The following is a 17337-nucleotide window of genomic DNA, read 5'->3' as shown; positions in this document are numbered from 1 at the left end:
GTTGATCAACAATGATTGCATTATATTCTTCCCTAATACTTTTTGTAAACTTTTTTTTGAACAAGATGGCCCAACTATCCGCCACGAAGGTACAGGCGTGGCGGTTAAGGCGCGAAATTCAAGAACGAGAAACTTTAGCCCTAATTTTCCCCTCTGAAAAGCAACCTTTTCCCTTTAAAATGCATATCTATGGTCCTGTATGGTCGTGTGAACTAATCTACCAGGTAAAACTTAGTGTTGCGTTTAGTTAAGAGTCACATTAAGCCAATATATATGAGTAAATTGCGTCTCTGCAATAGCCAAACGGCTACTCTTGCCGTAAGATAATGTTTTAGCTACCATCGTAAAAGGTATGGGAAGGCATAAAAGACGCAAAAGCAAAAACCCGTGGGGACACCGCCATGAATATTCCGCGCTACTTCTCCGTACGTGACGTCACGCATATTGACAGCCCCCACGGTTCTGAAAAGGGATGCACTCGAGAGCAACGACTCAATGACTAGCACATTTCTGGAACTTAATTGCGCGCCAAAATGGCCCAAGTACGATAACTTAGAAATCTGCGACATATCACGCCACCTACGCTTATACTTGGACGCGAAATTCAAGAATAGGATACGGCCTTCATTTTCTCCAGTAGGAACTTTTTTTTTTCTGTCGAATGAGCGAAAACTGACAGCTGTAAAAGTGCCATACAAAGAAAATAAGCTGGCCCTAGCGCGTACATCTTGGTTAAAACAAGAAGACACTCGTAGAGTGCACTTAACAAACAGTATTTCATGTACAGCTGTTATATGCCCGTTATGGAGAGAGCTCTGAAATAGGGAATGTGTTTTGTGCCAATACGAGGCTCACAAATCTGTTCTACAAATCTTACACACAGTATAATAGACTCTTGTCTGCTCTGCCCGAACTCTGTGTGGGCCAGTTGAGGTGTGTTCTACCTTCCGCGTTTTAGTCTGTCTAATCTTTCTTTTTTTTTGTTTTTTACCTCCTTCATTCGTTCTTTTAATGCGTTAGCATTATGAGTGTCAAAGTGGAAAATAGTGTATGTGTGCGGTACTTTTTTTTTTCTTTTTATCCACCGTCATTGCATTCTACTCGTAGCGAATGAGGGATCGAACCTACGACTTTGTGCAGCAGGACCCCCGCTAAGCCCACCGTGGCGGGTAGAAAAACTGTATATGCACTATATACAGTCAGTAAATAATGTCGTTAAATCAGCTGATTTAACAAAATACTTGCAGCTCGTGACTTATTTCAATAGAAGTTTTCGTGGTTTAGTTGACATCATGAACAAATTCGTTTCACAATCACCTTCAACATGGGGTGAAAATAATGTTCTCTTGCGAAAACTGCAAAAGCGCCAAGAGTGATTGATGTAAACATCGCAGGCCACATCCGTTTAGGCGATAAAAAAACCGCATATCTGGACGACGATACAGCGCTGTAAGCAGGAAACTTAATTGCAAAGGTATTGCGACCATTCCTGCCGCACTTGAAAGCATCTCCTTCGATTACCATGTATGTACGTCGGTACAACGCTTAGCCGCGATGCCCAGCTGCGATGCGTGTGCCTCGATCGCGCATATTATATATACTTCCTTGCGGAGGCAGAAAAAGAAGCAGCGCGGCTGTGCGAAACTTCGCCGTACACGTCGAAGCGAGCGGATCGCGTGCAGAAACGCCCTTCGGCCCTAGCTGTGCCCGTCGATCGTTTTTCTGCGCGTGACCGTTTACTGCGTTTACTGGCACCTTAACTATTCCGCGGCAGAAGGGAATAGCCAACGCCTCCCGTCCGCCGGGTGGTCTCCTTCCCAAGCATCTGCGGAGCGTCGATGATTTGACGATAGCCTGCGCGTTCAGCACGAAAGGGCCGACGGCACCGCGTTCGTTCCCGCTTACGTGCTTTCTGAGCGGGCTCGTGCGCGAACTTTGGAACGCACCCAGCTTGGGCGCCGACGCGGTACCGGTCAATGCATATTGCTCGCCGCTTCCGGGCGAGTCGTTCTCGCGGAGGTAGTGTGTCTGTTCAAAATCGGAACCGTTATATGCAATATGTTATATCCTGCTAAAAGGAGAGGAATAATGCGTACTACCATATGTGGATACGCTCTGGAGAAATCGAAATTTCGTTACATATTGAAGTTCGTTAAATCGAGGACCGTCTCGGTATAAATATTTCATCTCTTTGAAGAAAACATTTTTGCCCTCATCCCTCCCAGCGGCGGTTTGCTGAAGCTGAATGTTATATCAACCGTAATAACAATTCCCAGTTAACTTGAACGGCCACTATAGCGCTTTTCGCGCAAGTATGTTAATTATACTGATGCAGGCGATCTGACGAATGCTGTTCAACGGAGGCAAATTAGAATCGCACCGCGCCAAGGCGTGCCGCATACCCCTTTGTCAAGCCGCGATGAGCGATGATGAGTTATAGAAACGCGCGTTTTTATGCGTGCTTCGTGCAGTGCGCAGGCAGTTCCATACGTCGGAATTACCAATAGACTTGGCAGATCGGAAAGGCTTTAGCGCAGCGGCGAGCGCAACTAATCCAGAATTGTTCACGAATAGGAAATGCGGCGCGCGCAGCCTCATTTGTATGCAGCTGCGAATCCGTCGCGCGCGAGCCGACAGGTTCAAGATAGAACAGGGCTGATAGCGCGTAGCAGTTCCCACGCTGGTCGCGCGCTTTTCGGCAACCATGCAACGGCGCAGCGAGAGCGCCGATGCTATTTGAAATGAGATGAGCATCCGTTCAATGTCTCCGCGACTGGGAAAGTGGCTGCGAGTCATTAAAGCCGCAAGCGCGCATTGCTCGGCGGGGAGATCTGATAGAGACCGGCAGACGAGACGCCTTTTGCTTTTCTCCCCAGATGGAATGCACCATGGGCGACGGCGAAGGGAGAGACTTGGGTGGGAGAGGCGCGCCGCCGGCTCAGCAGCTGACCCTCTGTAACCTTGGAATTCTGAACCCCTCTTCTTGTCGGACGCCCTCTCCTCGCGCTCCCTTCTTCAAAAGTATCCTCGCTCGAAAACCCGCCGCCACCGTCGCGTCACTCCTCCTCGCCCGCGACTGGCCGGCAAAGATGGCCGCATCGAGAAGCTAGCGTCATTCAAGATGAGCGATCCCTTCGCGGGACGTCTCTTTCTGCGCGCCGTGAAGCGATTTTCGCCATCGTCGACTGGGCGACGCAGGACTACCTAATGTCACCGCTAAAGGCAAGTCGTTTCGGTTAGGCGTCCGTTGCGCGCGGCGCGCGAAGTTCGCAGCCCGCATTGCGAACAGCAGCTTTGGTGTCGCGCAAGTAAACAAAGCGCGAGCGTGCCGTTCCGCTTCGGCACAGCGGGGACTTCTAATTTGTTCCGCGCTTCTTTCAAAAGTTGCGCTAATAGGAGGGCCGGTCGCAACACGCCCTATCGCGTCAGCGGCCGCTTGCGCAGCTGAGATCGAATAACGTGATTTGTCACGCGAAGGGTTCATCAACACTGAGGAGGAGCGGGAAAGAGCTGATGAGAAAGAAAAAAAGAGGAAAACTTGAAGAAGTGTGAAGTGGCTCCCAAAGCACCCATTTCCGGGACGGAGTTCTCACTACTAATCTCGATAGTTTCTGTTATCGTACGGTATCTGGTGGCGTTTTACAACTTTACCGTTCCATTTGATGCTTGCGGGCGTAGGACGTCCCGTAAGGGAATCGCGCGCTAGCTGTAGCCGAACAAGTCGGAGCACGCCGCAGAGGAAGAGAGACATAACTTACGATGGGACTTCTTTTTGTACTTTAAAGCTGTCATTTGTCATGGAAGCTTACCGCTATAGGATTTTGTACATTGATCAGCCATAAATTGTAGGATAGTAACGTCACAAGTACGGCGAGATATTGAAGTATTCCCAGCCATAAAGTCAAATGTGCCTGTTGGTTAATTTTACGTACGAGAGAATACATTAATTAGGATTGAGAAAGTTGCCTGTGCTAAGAGCGATAGGTGCGCTACCGATGGTACTACAGTCGTGCACTTTTCTACCTTAAATAGTCGCAAAATTTGTGAAAAAAATGACGGGGAAATTTCCCATCACGACTATGTAACCCCAGACATTCTTACGCATAGTGTGCTGGGTGCAGTAGTTTTGTGCCAGCTGTGGATATTGAGTACTTTAAATTTTTTGAAAATGTTGGCACCCAAGAAGCTAATTCTGCAGTTTCGCTGTATAAATATGTAATTTTCCTGCTTGTCTTCGATAACCAATAAAAAAAAAATTGATACCTTGATAGAGAAATGTGCGATATGTGTGAATAACCCGAAGTGGTTGACCTCTTATTGAATGCTTGTTAGTTTTCTTACACTGCTCCTTGTCATTGCACTGTTACCATTTGGGTGCCTTACTGTGAAGTATCCCTTTAGAATACCCTTGCGCAGTTTTAATGATACTCAGTTTGCTTTTCATTAGAGCTGGGCAAATATTCAAATACAAATCGAGTACTACACACTTGACTATTCATATTCGAAAAGGAACTGTTTGGTATTTTCATATAATCAAAACTAACAAAATGTATTGCAACAGCAGACTGTTAGTGTCTGGTTACTGCTCTCTATAATAAATTCTTAGGTATGAACGACGACAAACATTATAGAAACGGTGCAGAAAAGATGGGTAATGCCTAGCTTTTCTTTCAGTTTTGCGGCACAAGCCTGCATCGCAACCTGTGATTTTTGCTTGTATTCCGTCATTTAGTGTTTTTGGCAGTGTAGTCATGTAGCAGTTCTGTATTTTACTCACAACCATTGGTTTTTTTTTCTTTTTTGCAACAATCCCTTTTACATGCATCTACAGCACACAACTCCTTTAACAGCAATTTATTTATTTTTTCCACTTCTGATCTTTTTTCCTCAACAATCTATTTAGAAATTTTGGAAAGCCAGCCATACAGCACCCATTCTTTCTTGAAAAGCTTGTTTGCAACCAGGCTCTGTGTTTGTTGAGAGGGTTTTAGTGCAGATTTCTTTAGTGACAATTAGTGATCCTGTATTTTAAACTGTTTCTTTGTCCCTGGTAGTTTTTTTTCACAGCTCAGTATTGGCATGATATCTAATTATAGCGAAATAAATATTCCTGCTGTAAGTATAACCATCTGTGTTTGACTTTCAGCTTTCTCTGCTTTTCGTTCACTTACAAGGAACAAAAAAACTGCAATAGGGTGATTGTAGCCAACAGCTTTGGCACAATAGCCATCCAAATAGTTGACAGCAAATAATAGCGCTTATATTCAGCACACATTGATTCAGCATTGTGCAAAACTGAAACAACCGGGTGCAACAGGTCATGCATACTCATATGCATAATGGAAAAGATCTAGTGACATACAAATCAAGATAATAGTCCACTTGTAAACTCGTTATACCAAGAAAACATTCTAACACAGTTTAGTAATTTTGAAAATTACAAGTAACGGTTGTTTGGTTTTGTACCTGATGTTAAGGAAACATGTATTTCCATGCATGCACATACAAGAAAGTGAGGGGAGGAGTGAGCAGCTTCTCAGAATATATACAGTAACACTTCACTTGAACTAACCGACATGCTACACATGCTACACGACTAACAAGCATGAAAAAAGTGTTGGTGTAATTGAAAAATGTTTACTCAATTAAGCTTTATGCAGGAGCTTATTGTGCAGACAAAGAATAAACAGAGTTTAGGAATTATGTTTGTTCGGCATTGCTCAAAAGTACATGCAACTGTTTCTTTTTGCACAGTGTGTACAATACATACCTTAAAAGAACTACTTTCTGCTGCATTTGTGCATTGAGTGCAGCTTATGTTGAAAATTGGATAAGTGCGCCAAGGCAACCATGCACCTCACGGACAGCTTCCCCTGCAGATATTTTTATTAGTCTTTCTTTAGCACAGGCGCCCTTCTTCAACACAGGCACATTCTTTTCCGACAGCTCTCGTTATTCACTACCTATAAGAGACTTTTTCTTTATTGGTCACCTTGGCATACATCTCTCACTGAGAGACTGCCACTAGCTACGAAGAAAAGCCACATCAGTGGCTTGCAGCATAGTCCTGAAAGCAAATGTTTGGGGATTGACAAAAGGTAAAGCTAGAAATTGGGTATTATAAGAGGAAAAAAACGTAGCATGAATAACGTTTTGCGCGTGCTTCAGCTTATTGAACTGAATTTGATTTCTGTAGACTAGAATAGTAGGAGCAAGGGGTCTAGACAGGGATTGTTACACAAGTTCATTCAAGTGATCTTTCTTCAAGTGAGATATCACTGTCCATTGCGCAGGCTATTCACTCAAGAAAAAGTGAACACTAAGCTTGTGCCAGTGCTATCTTGTCAGAATTAATTGAACACAGCGGACTGTGTTCAATTAATTGAACACAGTCTGGAACGTTGCATCTGTTTACTGTTGTAGTTCTGGTGTCATAAAGACAAGAGCACGATAGTTAAGTGTAAAAAACAAGAAGTGATACAGGTTTCCCACGGGCAATTTCGATTGCAATCAAGCTGATGCTCTATCACAAGTAGCTCCCATGTACAAGCTGCAGAAGGAAGATCACAATCAAGAAATTCAATCGGGCTCACTCGCGAATGGAAGTGCCGCATTTTAATAAGATAATATAAAGCAATACATTAAATTACTTTGGAAATACCATACAGTGTCAGTGTGTGCTGTCAACTGTACATAACACTTTGTTGGCTGAATAACTTACCCGTGCATACTATGGCAAAAAAAAAAAAAGACGTCCTGCACCTTGTTCATAATTGTTAAGGGAAGCAAAGCAAGTGATTTCTTAGGTAAAATTATTCAGTTGGCTCTACTAGTAATCAATTTAAGTAGTTCTAATTCTCAGCTTTTAATTAGTTTGGTATGTTTATTTGTCGGAGTGCATCTACAGTCGAATAGCTTAAACGGCAACTCCAGTGCTTTCTTTATTAGGATATTGTCACATTCAAATGGCATTGACAGTCCTACCACCAGTAGGGTGGTTCAGTTTGCTTAGAAACTCGTCAATAATTTTAAGTAACCACTAAACGAGGTACCAAAACTGATATGGGTAGCTGCTTCATGTGATGTCTATGATGACATCAGATCCTGCACTGCCGTGATGCAAATATGCTGTACACGTGGTACACCAAAAAAACCAAAGCTGACGATCTTTTCTGATGAGAAGGGGAGCTTTTCCGTCTCTTTCAAACTAGACAGCGTCGATTTCAGCGGCGATATGAATGTTGAAGGATTGCCATTTGCTTTTGACCTGCCACTGCCACGCAAAGCAGATGATGAGCCCCAAGCTCAATGCATTGTGCTGCAGCAAGATGAAGAGAAATACCAGCCATCATGTCTGTCAAAATGGTGATTGTCAGCTGTCGTCTCATAGAAAAAGGAGCCAGCTTCGTCGTTTCTGGGCAAAGTGGCGGTGTAGACTCCGAGGTCACAAACACAGGGTGGCCAGTAAATGACATACATTTGTGGGCATGAGTTGGGAGTGTGCAGCCAATTCTTAAAATTCATTTTCAGGGAAATTAATTGACTTGTGGTCATATTGTTTGGCACAGATAATCAGAGTGCGAAAGAGAACATGTATTCAATATTTTATCAAGGTCAGTGGACATCCGGAAATCGCCAGAGTTGCCCTTTAAAAATATACAAGCTGATGTCATCTACTTAATCCTTTCCCTGCCCCTTCCAAGATAACTTGAGCACCCACTGTCACACAGCCCTTGCCATTCCTGAGTATACTCTTTGTGTTGTCAGTGCACTCTCTGCCTCTACAGAAGCAACTTGTGCAAGAAAGAACATTCCACACCTGTAGTGCCATCGATGGCAAGGTCATCTAAATGCGTAACGAACTTGTAAGTTAAAGTTCTGACTGCAGGTGGAGAAATGTCACAATGCTAGGGAGGGCAGCTATGGCGAACCAGTGTAGCAGGTCTGCCCATACGACGAGGAGATTTATGAACTGTTGATGAATTCTGAATCAAAAGAAACCGACAAGAGAGAACCAGTTTTTATGTAGCAAGAAATGCCTTAAACAAACACATGAAAAAAGTCCCGCAGGGGCTGAGGTTATGTTCTCGGAAAATGCAGTAGTCTAAGGGTTACACTATTCGATTTACAGGTTAATGCATAGAATGAAAAGAAATCAGTGTAGAGCAATCCTGTGTGGCACTCCTGAACTACATTTGAACTGGCCACAACTTCTGTTAGTACAGTGATAATACGTGTAAGCCAAATTTTCCAAGTTCAGCTTTAAGGGAGTCCTGAAACACTTTTTGAATGTTGTAAAAAAAAAAAAAAAACATTGGCGATCTGGTAATGATGCACCCGTGAACCTGTGAGCCAAATATTATTGCACTGCATTCAGCAGGAAATTTGCTACCTCGTGTCAAAAGCGGTGAACAGTTGCTTACTCTCTCATCTGCATTGTCGTCATCGAAAGCGGTTGGTTTCGCTATTGGCTGATTTCGTGATTGCAAGAATATTCTCAGTAATACATAATTAATAATTTCTAGTTAAGTAAATGAAAAATATATATGTCCGTAATCTCAAAAAGACAAAAATAATTTAAAATTTGCACTGCACGTAGCTGCGTAGCGTAGTCTACCTCGGCCGCCACGAGGTGCCGTGATGACCACTTTCGCCACCGGGACCCTTGACTATTGGCCTGAGATTTGCGTTCTTGACTTTTCCGCTGTGTAGCTTCCAGCATAGCTACAGCATTCCGCTGTAGCTTCCAGCTTCCAGAATATTAGAGAGAGGAAGCCGTTTATCTAGCGATAACTCCACTTATAATTGAGGGATTCGAAAAATTTTTGGGACATGAGATTCATGGGATGACATAATAATGAGGCCGTTTTTTGATTAGTTAGAAAAATGTTTCGCGGTCCCTTTAATGTCAGTGTCTGTCTTCACCACAATGACCCTGTATTGAATGTCAGAAATTATAATGATGTAAAGCTGCCGTGTATAATGCATCATAAGAAGTCACTTAGCTGTCTTTTGTCATGCCATCAGTGATGTAGTAAATGTTGATTAGCTGGCTTAGGTCATTTGTGAGTGTTTATTGTTGGTTAATATACTGTTGCTTTCTCATTCTTAACAAAATTAAGTTTGTACTATAGTCGGATACAACTTTAGAAAAAAGGGGGCGTTTACTCCTCCGAGGCGGGTGCACCAATGGGCGCGCATTCTGGACCGACGTCATGCGCCGGACGGCCGGTGACTTCGCCGCTTCGGTCATCCGGGCGGGGCCTCCCCTTTTTCTAAAGTTGTATCCGACTATAGATCTATGTGAGAGTGCATTTCAGTAGCAGGAAATGTAATCTGATAATAACCATAGTGAGAGCAGAATTTGAACTCTTGCAGACGGCGTGCCTCTTGTCTAAATGCACAACAGATTACTTACTGTGTTGTAACAATTTTTATATAGAGTGTTCATACATTCACAGTACGGTATAATGAAGAGCAATAGATAATTAAATTGGGCTTGTTGCTTTGTATACAGCACAGCCATCAATCACTAAGGTAGCACGTGTTATTGCAGTCGAGGTTGCAATTTTGCTAATTGGATTACAAGCAGTGATTCATCTGAAAATTAGAGCTATAACTGAATAAAAATAAATCAGCATCTTGCGCAATCTATGACTTGCTTCTCCTTTCTCTCTTATTCTGCACGGCAAACTAATCTAATAAAAATAAATGTGGCTATGATGGACCTGATCTTTAATTCATGGATGCATGCGCGGAATGCCTATGTTGCCACTCACCCTATTTGTCTCAAAATGAGGTTTTATCATCTTCCACCAAGTTTTCAGCAATCAGTGTTAATAACTTTGAAGCTGCAGTGGCAAATCATGTGAATCAAACATTTATTAAAGGCAACACGTTTAATTTAACTACAAATAACAAACATGCAAGGCACTTAGCGATAGCATTGCTCTGTTTTCCAGAAATGTACACAAGGACCACTCTCACAAGATGCAAGTTAAATAGAAATTTCAACCTTCAACAAGTGGCGATTAGGACTTAAAAATTAAAATTAAATTTATAGGGCCTTTTGTGCCAAAACCACTATCTGATTATGAGGCATGCCGTAGTGGGGGACTGCGGAAATTTGGACCACCTGGAGTTCTTTAACATGCACCTAAATCTAAGTACACAGGTGTTTTCGCATTTCGCCCCCATTGAAGTGCGGCCGCGGTGGCCGGGATTCGATCCCGCGACCTCGTGCTTAGCAGCCCAACACCATAGCCAGTAAGCAACCGCGGCGGGTGGTGATTAGGACTTGTCTGTAGTTTGTATTATGAGACAGTTGCACGTTCCACTTGGAAAGTACTACTTTGCAGCATGTGTATTTGTTTTGCTCGGCTTTGTGCCCATGTATTTGTGATGGCAATTTACTTTTAGCATGTACTATATTCACACAAATTAAGATGGCGTCCTATTTTCAGGAACATCATGGGCTTCCAGCTGTTAACTTGGGCAGTTCATCTATGCCTGTTCACACACCTTCTCATTGCTGCCCTTATCTTAGAAGGTATGCCTTTCACTGCTCTTTTAGTTTGCATCCACTGATCTCCATGTGCATTTTAAAGTAGCGTTCTTTACACAGTCATCATGTTTGACACGAATACCATATCCACAAAAGCGCAGGCTCGGAGCTATGACATCATGTTTGGATAAAAGTATGCTTCATTAGAAAGTGGTTCTGAAACTGGAAGTGCCCAAGTGTGTCTGTGTTCTTGTGTTCATGCTGTTTATATACTGGGAACAAAGAATCGAGCGAATGAAAGCATTTTGAAACAGTTACTTTTTGGAAAAGTGCTTTGCGCTGTTCACTTCAACTGGCACAAGTAATTTGTTTATTTCAATTATCTGCTCCAATGTGAAAGTGCTTTCAAGGATTCCTGTGCGTTCACCTGTGCATACAGTCTAGTCTTGTAACAAGTTGCACAAAGATGTACTGTATGAAGCTTAACTATTGCAATTTTGTGAATGTGATAAGGTTAATAGATACTCGTTTCCTAATTGACTTAGACAATACATAATTCAGGATAGCAGCTCTGTCTGTCTTTCTCTTCTATGAAATGAGTGTCTTTCAGCTATTCAGAAACATTAGTTGAGATCAAAATTGGGAAGCTTTGAGCTTCAAGATGAAATAAGTTCGTATAATTATACCTGGTCTAGAATAAAACACTTAGGCCACCACGTGACTATTTTGCTTGTGTTTTCTTTTCTAGTCCATCATCTTGTCAGTGATGGTGATTATATTTAAGAGTTTGCAAAAGCACTAGCCAGCCCATCCTTCCTGTTTAGATGTCTACAAGCATCATTTTATGCCTCAACATCTGTTGCAGATCAAGAGCTCAAGTTTGTGGAGGAGCCAAGCTCGGTGTTTGTTGATGCGGAGAACCACGAGCTGGCTTCTTTCCGCTGCTCAGTGTCACCCAAGGTGGCCGACATCCTGTGGCTGCAAAATGGCAGTAGCCTGGTCGAGGGGTCAGCTGGTGTTGTCAAGATGTCTAAGCACCGTTTGCAAGTGCTGGTTGGCGGCAGACCAGCCAACACTTCCGGACACCATTCACGCCACTCCTACCAATGTGCTGCCCAGTTGGGAGAGCTGCTCATCATGAGCACTCCGGCAACTGCCATTGTTGCCAGTGAGCACCTCCTTGCCAAGTCTTCCTACTGACTAATTGCTTTTGACTGATTTGTAGTTTTGCTATGTAGACCGCTACAATGCATTGTTTTGGATTAACTTCGTCATTGTAACCATCATCAGCCTATTTATGTAAACTACAGTATGAAGGCCTCTCCCAGCCATCTCCAATTACAGTCGAACCTTGATACAATGAACATGGACATAGCGAATTATCGGATCTCATGAAGTAAATAAAAAAATTGTCTCACTGCTATAACAGTGTAACAGATGTATGTTTATAAGGAATATTGGATACACTGAGGTTATTTTGTGTCAGATGATATAACGAGGGTCAACCGTACTCCTCTTTTGTGCCACCTGACCCCACCTTATGCCTGCAAATTTCCTAAATTTATCACACCCCGTAGTTCTACACCATCCTCAACTGTGCTTCCCTTCTTTGCCATCCATTTTGTAATGCTTATATACCACTTGTCTGCCCTACACAATACATGGCCTTCCCAGCTCCACTTTCTCTCTTTATGTCAAATAGGCCTAGCTGAACACTCTTTAAATACTAACTGCATCAAAATTTTGAATCACTTAAAAACTTTTAAAAAGGCACAGGAACAGGTAGTGTAGATGTAAATCAGCCTTCCTGCAAAGTTTTATGTTTTAAATACGAATGCCTGGATATCAAAAAGCTATTGAAAACATCTGTTTTTGATACTGAAACACGGAAAAGCCGCCACCGTAGCTGCTTGCTAGAAATTATGCAAAGCAGTGAGAAACTGGACAGGGCAGCCTTACTATTCTTTTTGATAAAACCACTGTATACTGTGCATGTAGACTTTAATTTTGAACCTGTATTTAAATGGCTGCTGGTTGTCAAACTTACATTCGTTTCACCTAGCTTTCAGTTCAGCAAATATTCTTGAAATTATTCTTGAAATCTTTTACCGATTTAGAAGGCGTTTTCTCTTTGTGTTAGTTTTGAACATCACAACGAACTACAATGTCAGGTCCTGTCATTGTGGAGTTTGAACAAAACTGCAAGTAAGCACCCCTTCATCCTTTTTTTTTTTCCTTTTATACAGCTCTGACACCTTTTGCACCACAAGAGGATGTTCATGTTTCTGTCACTGCTGGCAACACTGCTGTAGTTCCCTGCAGACTGCCTTACAGCATTCCTCCTGCAGTTTCAGAATTTCATTTTAACAAGACATCTGTAAATAGAACCGTTGGTGAGCTTCCTTTTGCTTCAGTTATGCTTTCCAAGTATACTACATGTTGCATGTTCCAATGCTTCTCTTTCTTTGTAGCATATGCCATTTACGGGAAAGTTCCTTGGGCAGATACTACACATGTGCGCTTGCACACACACAAAAAAAAGATGTTCGAAATTTACTCAGTGACAGGATTTAAACATTTGACGGAACAGATTGAACTAGCACACATACCAAACGCACTTATCACCATGTGGCCTGCAATACGTGACCATAGGTAATAAATTGTGCACACATTTCTGAGGCACAGGCACTTTACATGCATGAATGGCCAACAACATCGTCTGTAATTACAAATAGAAGGTGCCTGCATGAGAGGAGTGCTACATGCAGAAACCTCAGACTTAACAGAGAATGACAGAATGATGCAAGATGAGCGCACTCGCAATGGATTGGCTGTGTTTAATGTATGCCTGATGTGGAAGTGTTCCCAGGTGCATTGAAGTTGGGCTCTGTATTAAGTGACCAGCGTAGTAGAGCGTATGAGGATAGCAGCCGTGTACCCAGCCAGTAAAGCACCAAAGAATTGCAGCAGAGGATTGACGGCTCTCGCTGACTTGGCACTTCTTGCACACGATAGCGCTGAGAATCTTCTAATTTCTTTCTTTTTTCAGGCCGACACCACATAATGCCTTCTGGAGACCTGCAGATACAATCAAGCACAATATGGGACTCGGGGGTCTATTTCTGTACAGCTCATAATCCGTTGATCAAAAAGCGGCTGACTGCATTGCATAAGATCTACCTCACAGTGCATGGTGAGCCTGCCTTTTTGTGTCTGCACAGCTGTAGGAAGTTGTATGTAGTGGACATTCAAAGTGGTGTAAGTATTATATAATCCTGTGCACTTTGAACATGAAAGAAGACATTGCAGTCTTGCATTGTACATAAAAGGCAGCCTGGCAGAGTCAGATGAGTGGTTCACAAAGTAATTAGATTGATAGCTTTCAGGACTGCTTAATTATTGTATTGAATATGAGGCCATTATACGGCATTGAGGAACAAGGTGTTCGTGTGGTAAGGTGAAAAAATTACATTGTGTAATACCTTGTTTTCCTTTCAACAAATGTTGGTAACAGATGAGCGAGAACTATTTCCGCTCCCCATTTATGCAACAGCCCAATCTGTGACTAAGTACTATCCAAGGCTGGGGGCTGTATTTTTGGGCTGCTATATTGTAGTGATGCCTTTCCACGCTTTTCACAGCCTTGATTGCGGCCTTGATTGCTCACATTCAGGGATTCTTTACGCTTTTGTGTCATGTAGTGTCTGGTGGAATACCTCACTGGAGCAAAGAGCATTCTGTCTGCTGACTTACACAATCACTGTCTGCTAAAATTAATGAACTCAAAACACAGTCCTTGGTCAAGTTCTCTTTGCGAAAGTTTGCAGATGTGTTCCTGCCATTTGGTAACATATAAATTCAGTGAGTAAAAGTACTTGAGGTGCATAACAAACTACAAGGCTGCAAGAGAGGAAAAAAGGCTGAAAAACCTAGAAAAGCGCTCCCCCCCCCCCCTTCCCCCTCCTCTCCCGAGAAAAAGAAAGAAAGACGGGGGGGGGGGGGGGTCCATTAAGTGCAGCTCAGCATCTAATGGGTACAGGGTCATGCCTAAGGTTTAACATTGTTTTGTGGTTATGTGGGAAAACCATCCCTTGCGTTTTCAGATGAGTCAGCAGCTCATTATTTACTGTTACCGCTTGTGTAGGATTATGCTTGCTTTGTTTCTGCTTGCATAGTATTCTGCCATATTGAAGACGATACTGTAGCCTAGTTAGTGTAAGAAGACTGCTTGTAGAAAACAAGGAATCATTGTAGTGCCAATTGCGCTTTGGAAATTATTCTGCAAAAAAGTTCACACATTGATTACTTTATTTGCTTGGCTGTACCAGCAGCTCATCTAAGTGTTTGTGTTTCTGGATGAAAGTGACACATACATAATTTAAACATAATTGCTCACACAAACTTTGCTTCAGAAATGAAATCATGAACAGCACACACGATGCCTTTGCACCTTGCCACGTAACGAACCGTAGCATGTTATTTAAATATTTTTAATTTTACATGCTGAAACATGATACGATTATGATGCACGTCATAGTGGGATACTCTGGATTAATTTTGACTATCTCGGTTTCTTTAACATGCACCCAATGCATGATGCGTGGGTGTTCTTACATTTTGCCCCCATTGAAATGCGGCCACCGTATCGGGGATGTGATCCCGCACCCTCGGGCTTAGCAGTTCAATGCAAAAGCCACAACGCCACCATGGTGGGTACTGTGGCACACCTCAGCTCTGAGTAGGATTGAAAAATGCTCTTCTTTGTCTTAACAGAGCCAGCAGCTGAAGAAGTGCCTTCTTTCACCTCCGTTCCACCTGGAGTCATGAATGGGGTAACTGGAAGCAATGTCACGATGGAGTGCGCTGCTAATGGGAACCCTGCCCCAGTTTTAATCTGGAATAAGGAAGGGGGCCACTTGCCCAGAACACGGCACAGGATTGTGCTTGGTAAGCATAATATGTTTACTGAGAAGCTAGTCTATAACTTTTATTTGCAGTCTAGAACCTTTATTTGCATTCCACACCTACGTGCATTGATCAACAGGCTGATGCTCATTTGTGATTTAAACCCAAGTGATGAGTAACAGTCGAGTCAGTAAGGGCCTGAGTGCAGCAATTCCCTGGCATTGCATTATTGTTGGGTTGCAATAGGTTGCACGCCACGGTCTCTTGTAGCTTGTATGGGGCATCTAAACAAGATGAAGGTCCAAAGAATTTGCGAACACTTATGTTATGGCAAGCCTGTTTGCATTTTAGATCCCAGGTGAAATTAGGCTTTGTTCACTAAGCTGCAGTCGCAAAGTAGGTGTCATGACGGTCATTCTGTGCTGGTTTTGTAAGTGCTTCTCAGTGTTCAAAGATGGCTTTTGAGAGCTTCACAAAAAGCAGCTAGAGGTAGTGCTTCTTATGATGTTTAAAATCAGATTCTTTAGATTTTCAGTTCAGAATGGCAGTTCCCATTGACAGTGTTGTCGTGGGCTTCTGTATGTTGCATTTAACATATTGAATGTAATTCTCCACAGTTTTATTTTTGTGGCCTTTCGTGATCTTCTTGTGTGTCTGATGCAGGAAATCTGGAAATATTTAGTGTTCATTCAAAAGACAATGGCATATACATCTGCCAGGCTACCAATCGACTTGGAACCATTTTTGCTCATAAAATGAAGTTGGTTGTTCAAGGTGAGTGATTACTTCATCAAAAAAATCTTTTAAACATTAGAAAGGTTAAATGAAGTAAAGAATTACTTTAATTGCCAGTATTGAAGACATACGAAGGTCTCTCTTGTAGCTTGGCATTAACTTGGCTTAGTGTTTTGGCCAATAATGGTTATGATGAGATGGCATTACACTGCTTTAGCTTTGCAGCATACTTGCTATGCATGCTGTCGAATATGTTGTTAAATTCACACGACAAACAAATGCACTGATGGATCAGTGACAGTGTGCCAAATCAGCAACTTTTAAAATGGTGCTGCTACACAGTAAAAGAAAATAACAGTGTGAAGTGAACTTACTGCTGCTTTGGTTCCACTCATATTTCATTGAAAGATTACATTTTCTTGGCCTGTATCAGTCAATCTAATAGCACTTTGGCATTATTGCTTTCCTGGCTTTCCTGGTGTAGCAGGATGACTTTGTGGGCTGAGCTGCCTAATCTTGACCAACTCAGCTCTGTAAAGAAGCAAAAAGGCCTTGTTGCATGACTTATTAGGCACTCCTTTATCAAAATCACTGTAGCCTGCCATCAGCATTATTGGTCGGTTTGTGCCGTTGGCATGCAAAGTTCAGAATACTTCAATCAATGCAGTCAAGGCAATCAAGCAGTCGTGTGACGTAGATATGCAGCATTACTTCAACCTTCATGACCAAATTCAGCGTTTTTGTCAGTTGTGCGAATCTGCCTACCTCTGAGAACCATATCTCTAAACTGATACATTAAACAGTCTATGCATAGACTACATCATACATTTATTGCCAAAGTGGATTGGATTATAGTGACTGTCTGCTGCATTAGCTCTGAACTGAAAGATTATATGTTTCAAGGCCTTTCACTTTTGACTGTGCTATCTTCAGAGCCTCCCCACATCATTACACCACTGCAAAACCACATTGTACAACATGGAGGAGAGCTTCGACTGCAGTGCTCAGTACAGGGTAACCCGGTGCCTACAGTCCATTGGCTTCATAACGGCAAAAGGGTGCATCATACATCTCACATCACAATATCAGGTTAGTACTGCCATCTGCGCTGCATGTATCTGTATGTACTAGGTGCTCTGTATCTGTTGTTGAAATGTGGGTGTTCTTATTCAAGCTTTTTACACGAGAAATGA

The 17337-nt window shown here is 42.6% G+C and overlaps 1 protein-coding gene across 2 annotated transcripts in view; it reads left to right on the top strand.

Moving 5' to 3' along the window:
• The first annotated feature begins 2686 nt into the window (after window positions 1–2686).
• Window positions 2687–17337, top strand: part of LOC135919969 (interference hedgehog-like) — a 33560-nt gene continuing 18909 nt past the window's right edge. Inside the window, exons 1-8 of one of the 2 annotated variants that reach the window (XM_065453991.1) lie at window positions 2687–3222; window positions 10464–10549; window positions 11370–11672; window positions 12751–12897; window positions 13554–13697; window positions 15278–15451; window positions 16073–16183; window positions 17078–17233. In XM_065453991.1, coding sequence (XP_065310063.1) covers window positions 10471–10549; window positions 11370–11672; window positions 12751–12897; window positions 13554–13697; window positions 15278–15451; window positions 16073–16183; window positions 17078–17233 — 1114 coding nt within the window. In that variant the 5' untranslated portion in view covers window positions 2687–3222; window positions 10464–10470. The remainder of the gene's footprint in view (window positions 3223–10463; window positions 10550–11369; window positions 11673–12750; window positions 12898–13553; window positions 13698–15277; window positions 15452–16072; window positions 16184–17077; window positions 17234–17337) is intronic. The other variant, XM_065453990.1, reaches the window with a different exon arrangement.

This window comes from Dermacentor albipictus, chromosome 4, assembly GCF_038994185.2.
Source record: "Dermacentor albipictus isolate Rhodes 1998 colony chromosome 4, USDA_Dalb.pri_finalv2, whole genome shotgun sequence".
In the NCBI taxonomy this organism is placed as follows: Eukaryota; Metazoa; Arthropoda; class Arachnida; order Ixodida; family Ixodidae; genus Dermacentor; species Dermacentor albipictus.
The sequence above is the reverse complement of the archived record's forward strand: the minus strand, read 5'-3'. Positions and strand labels throughout refer to the sequence as shown.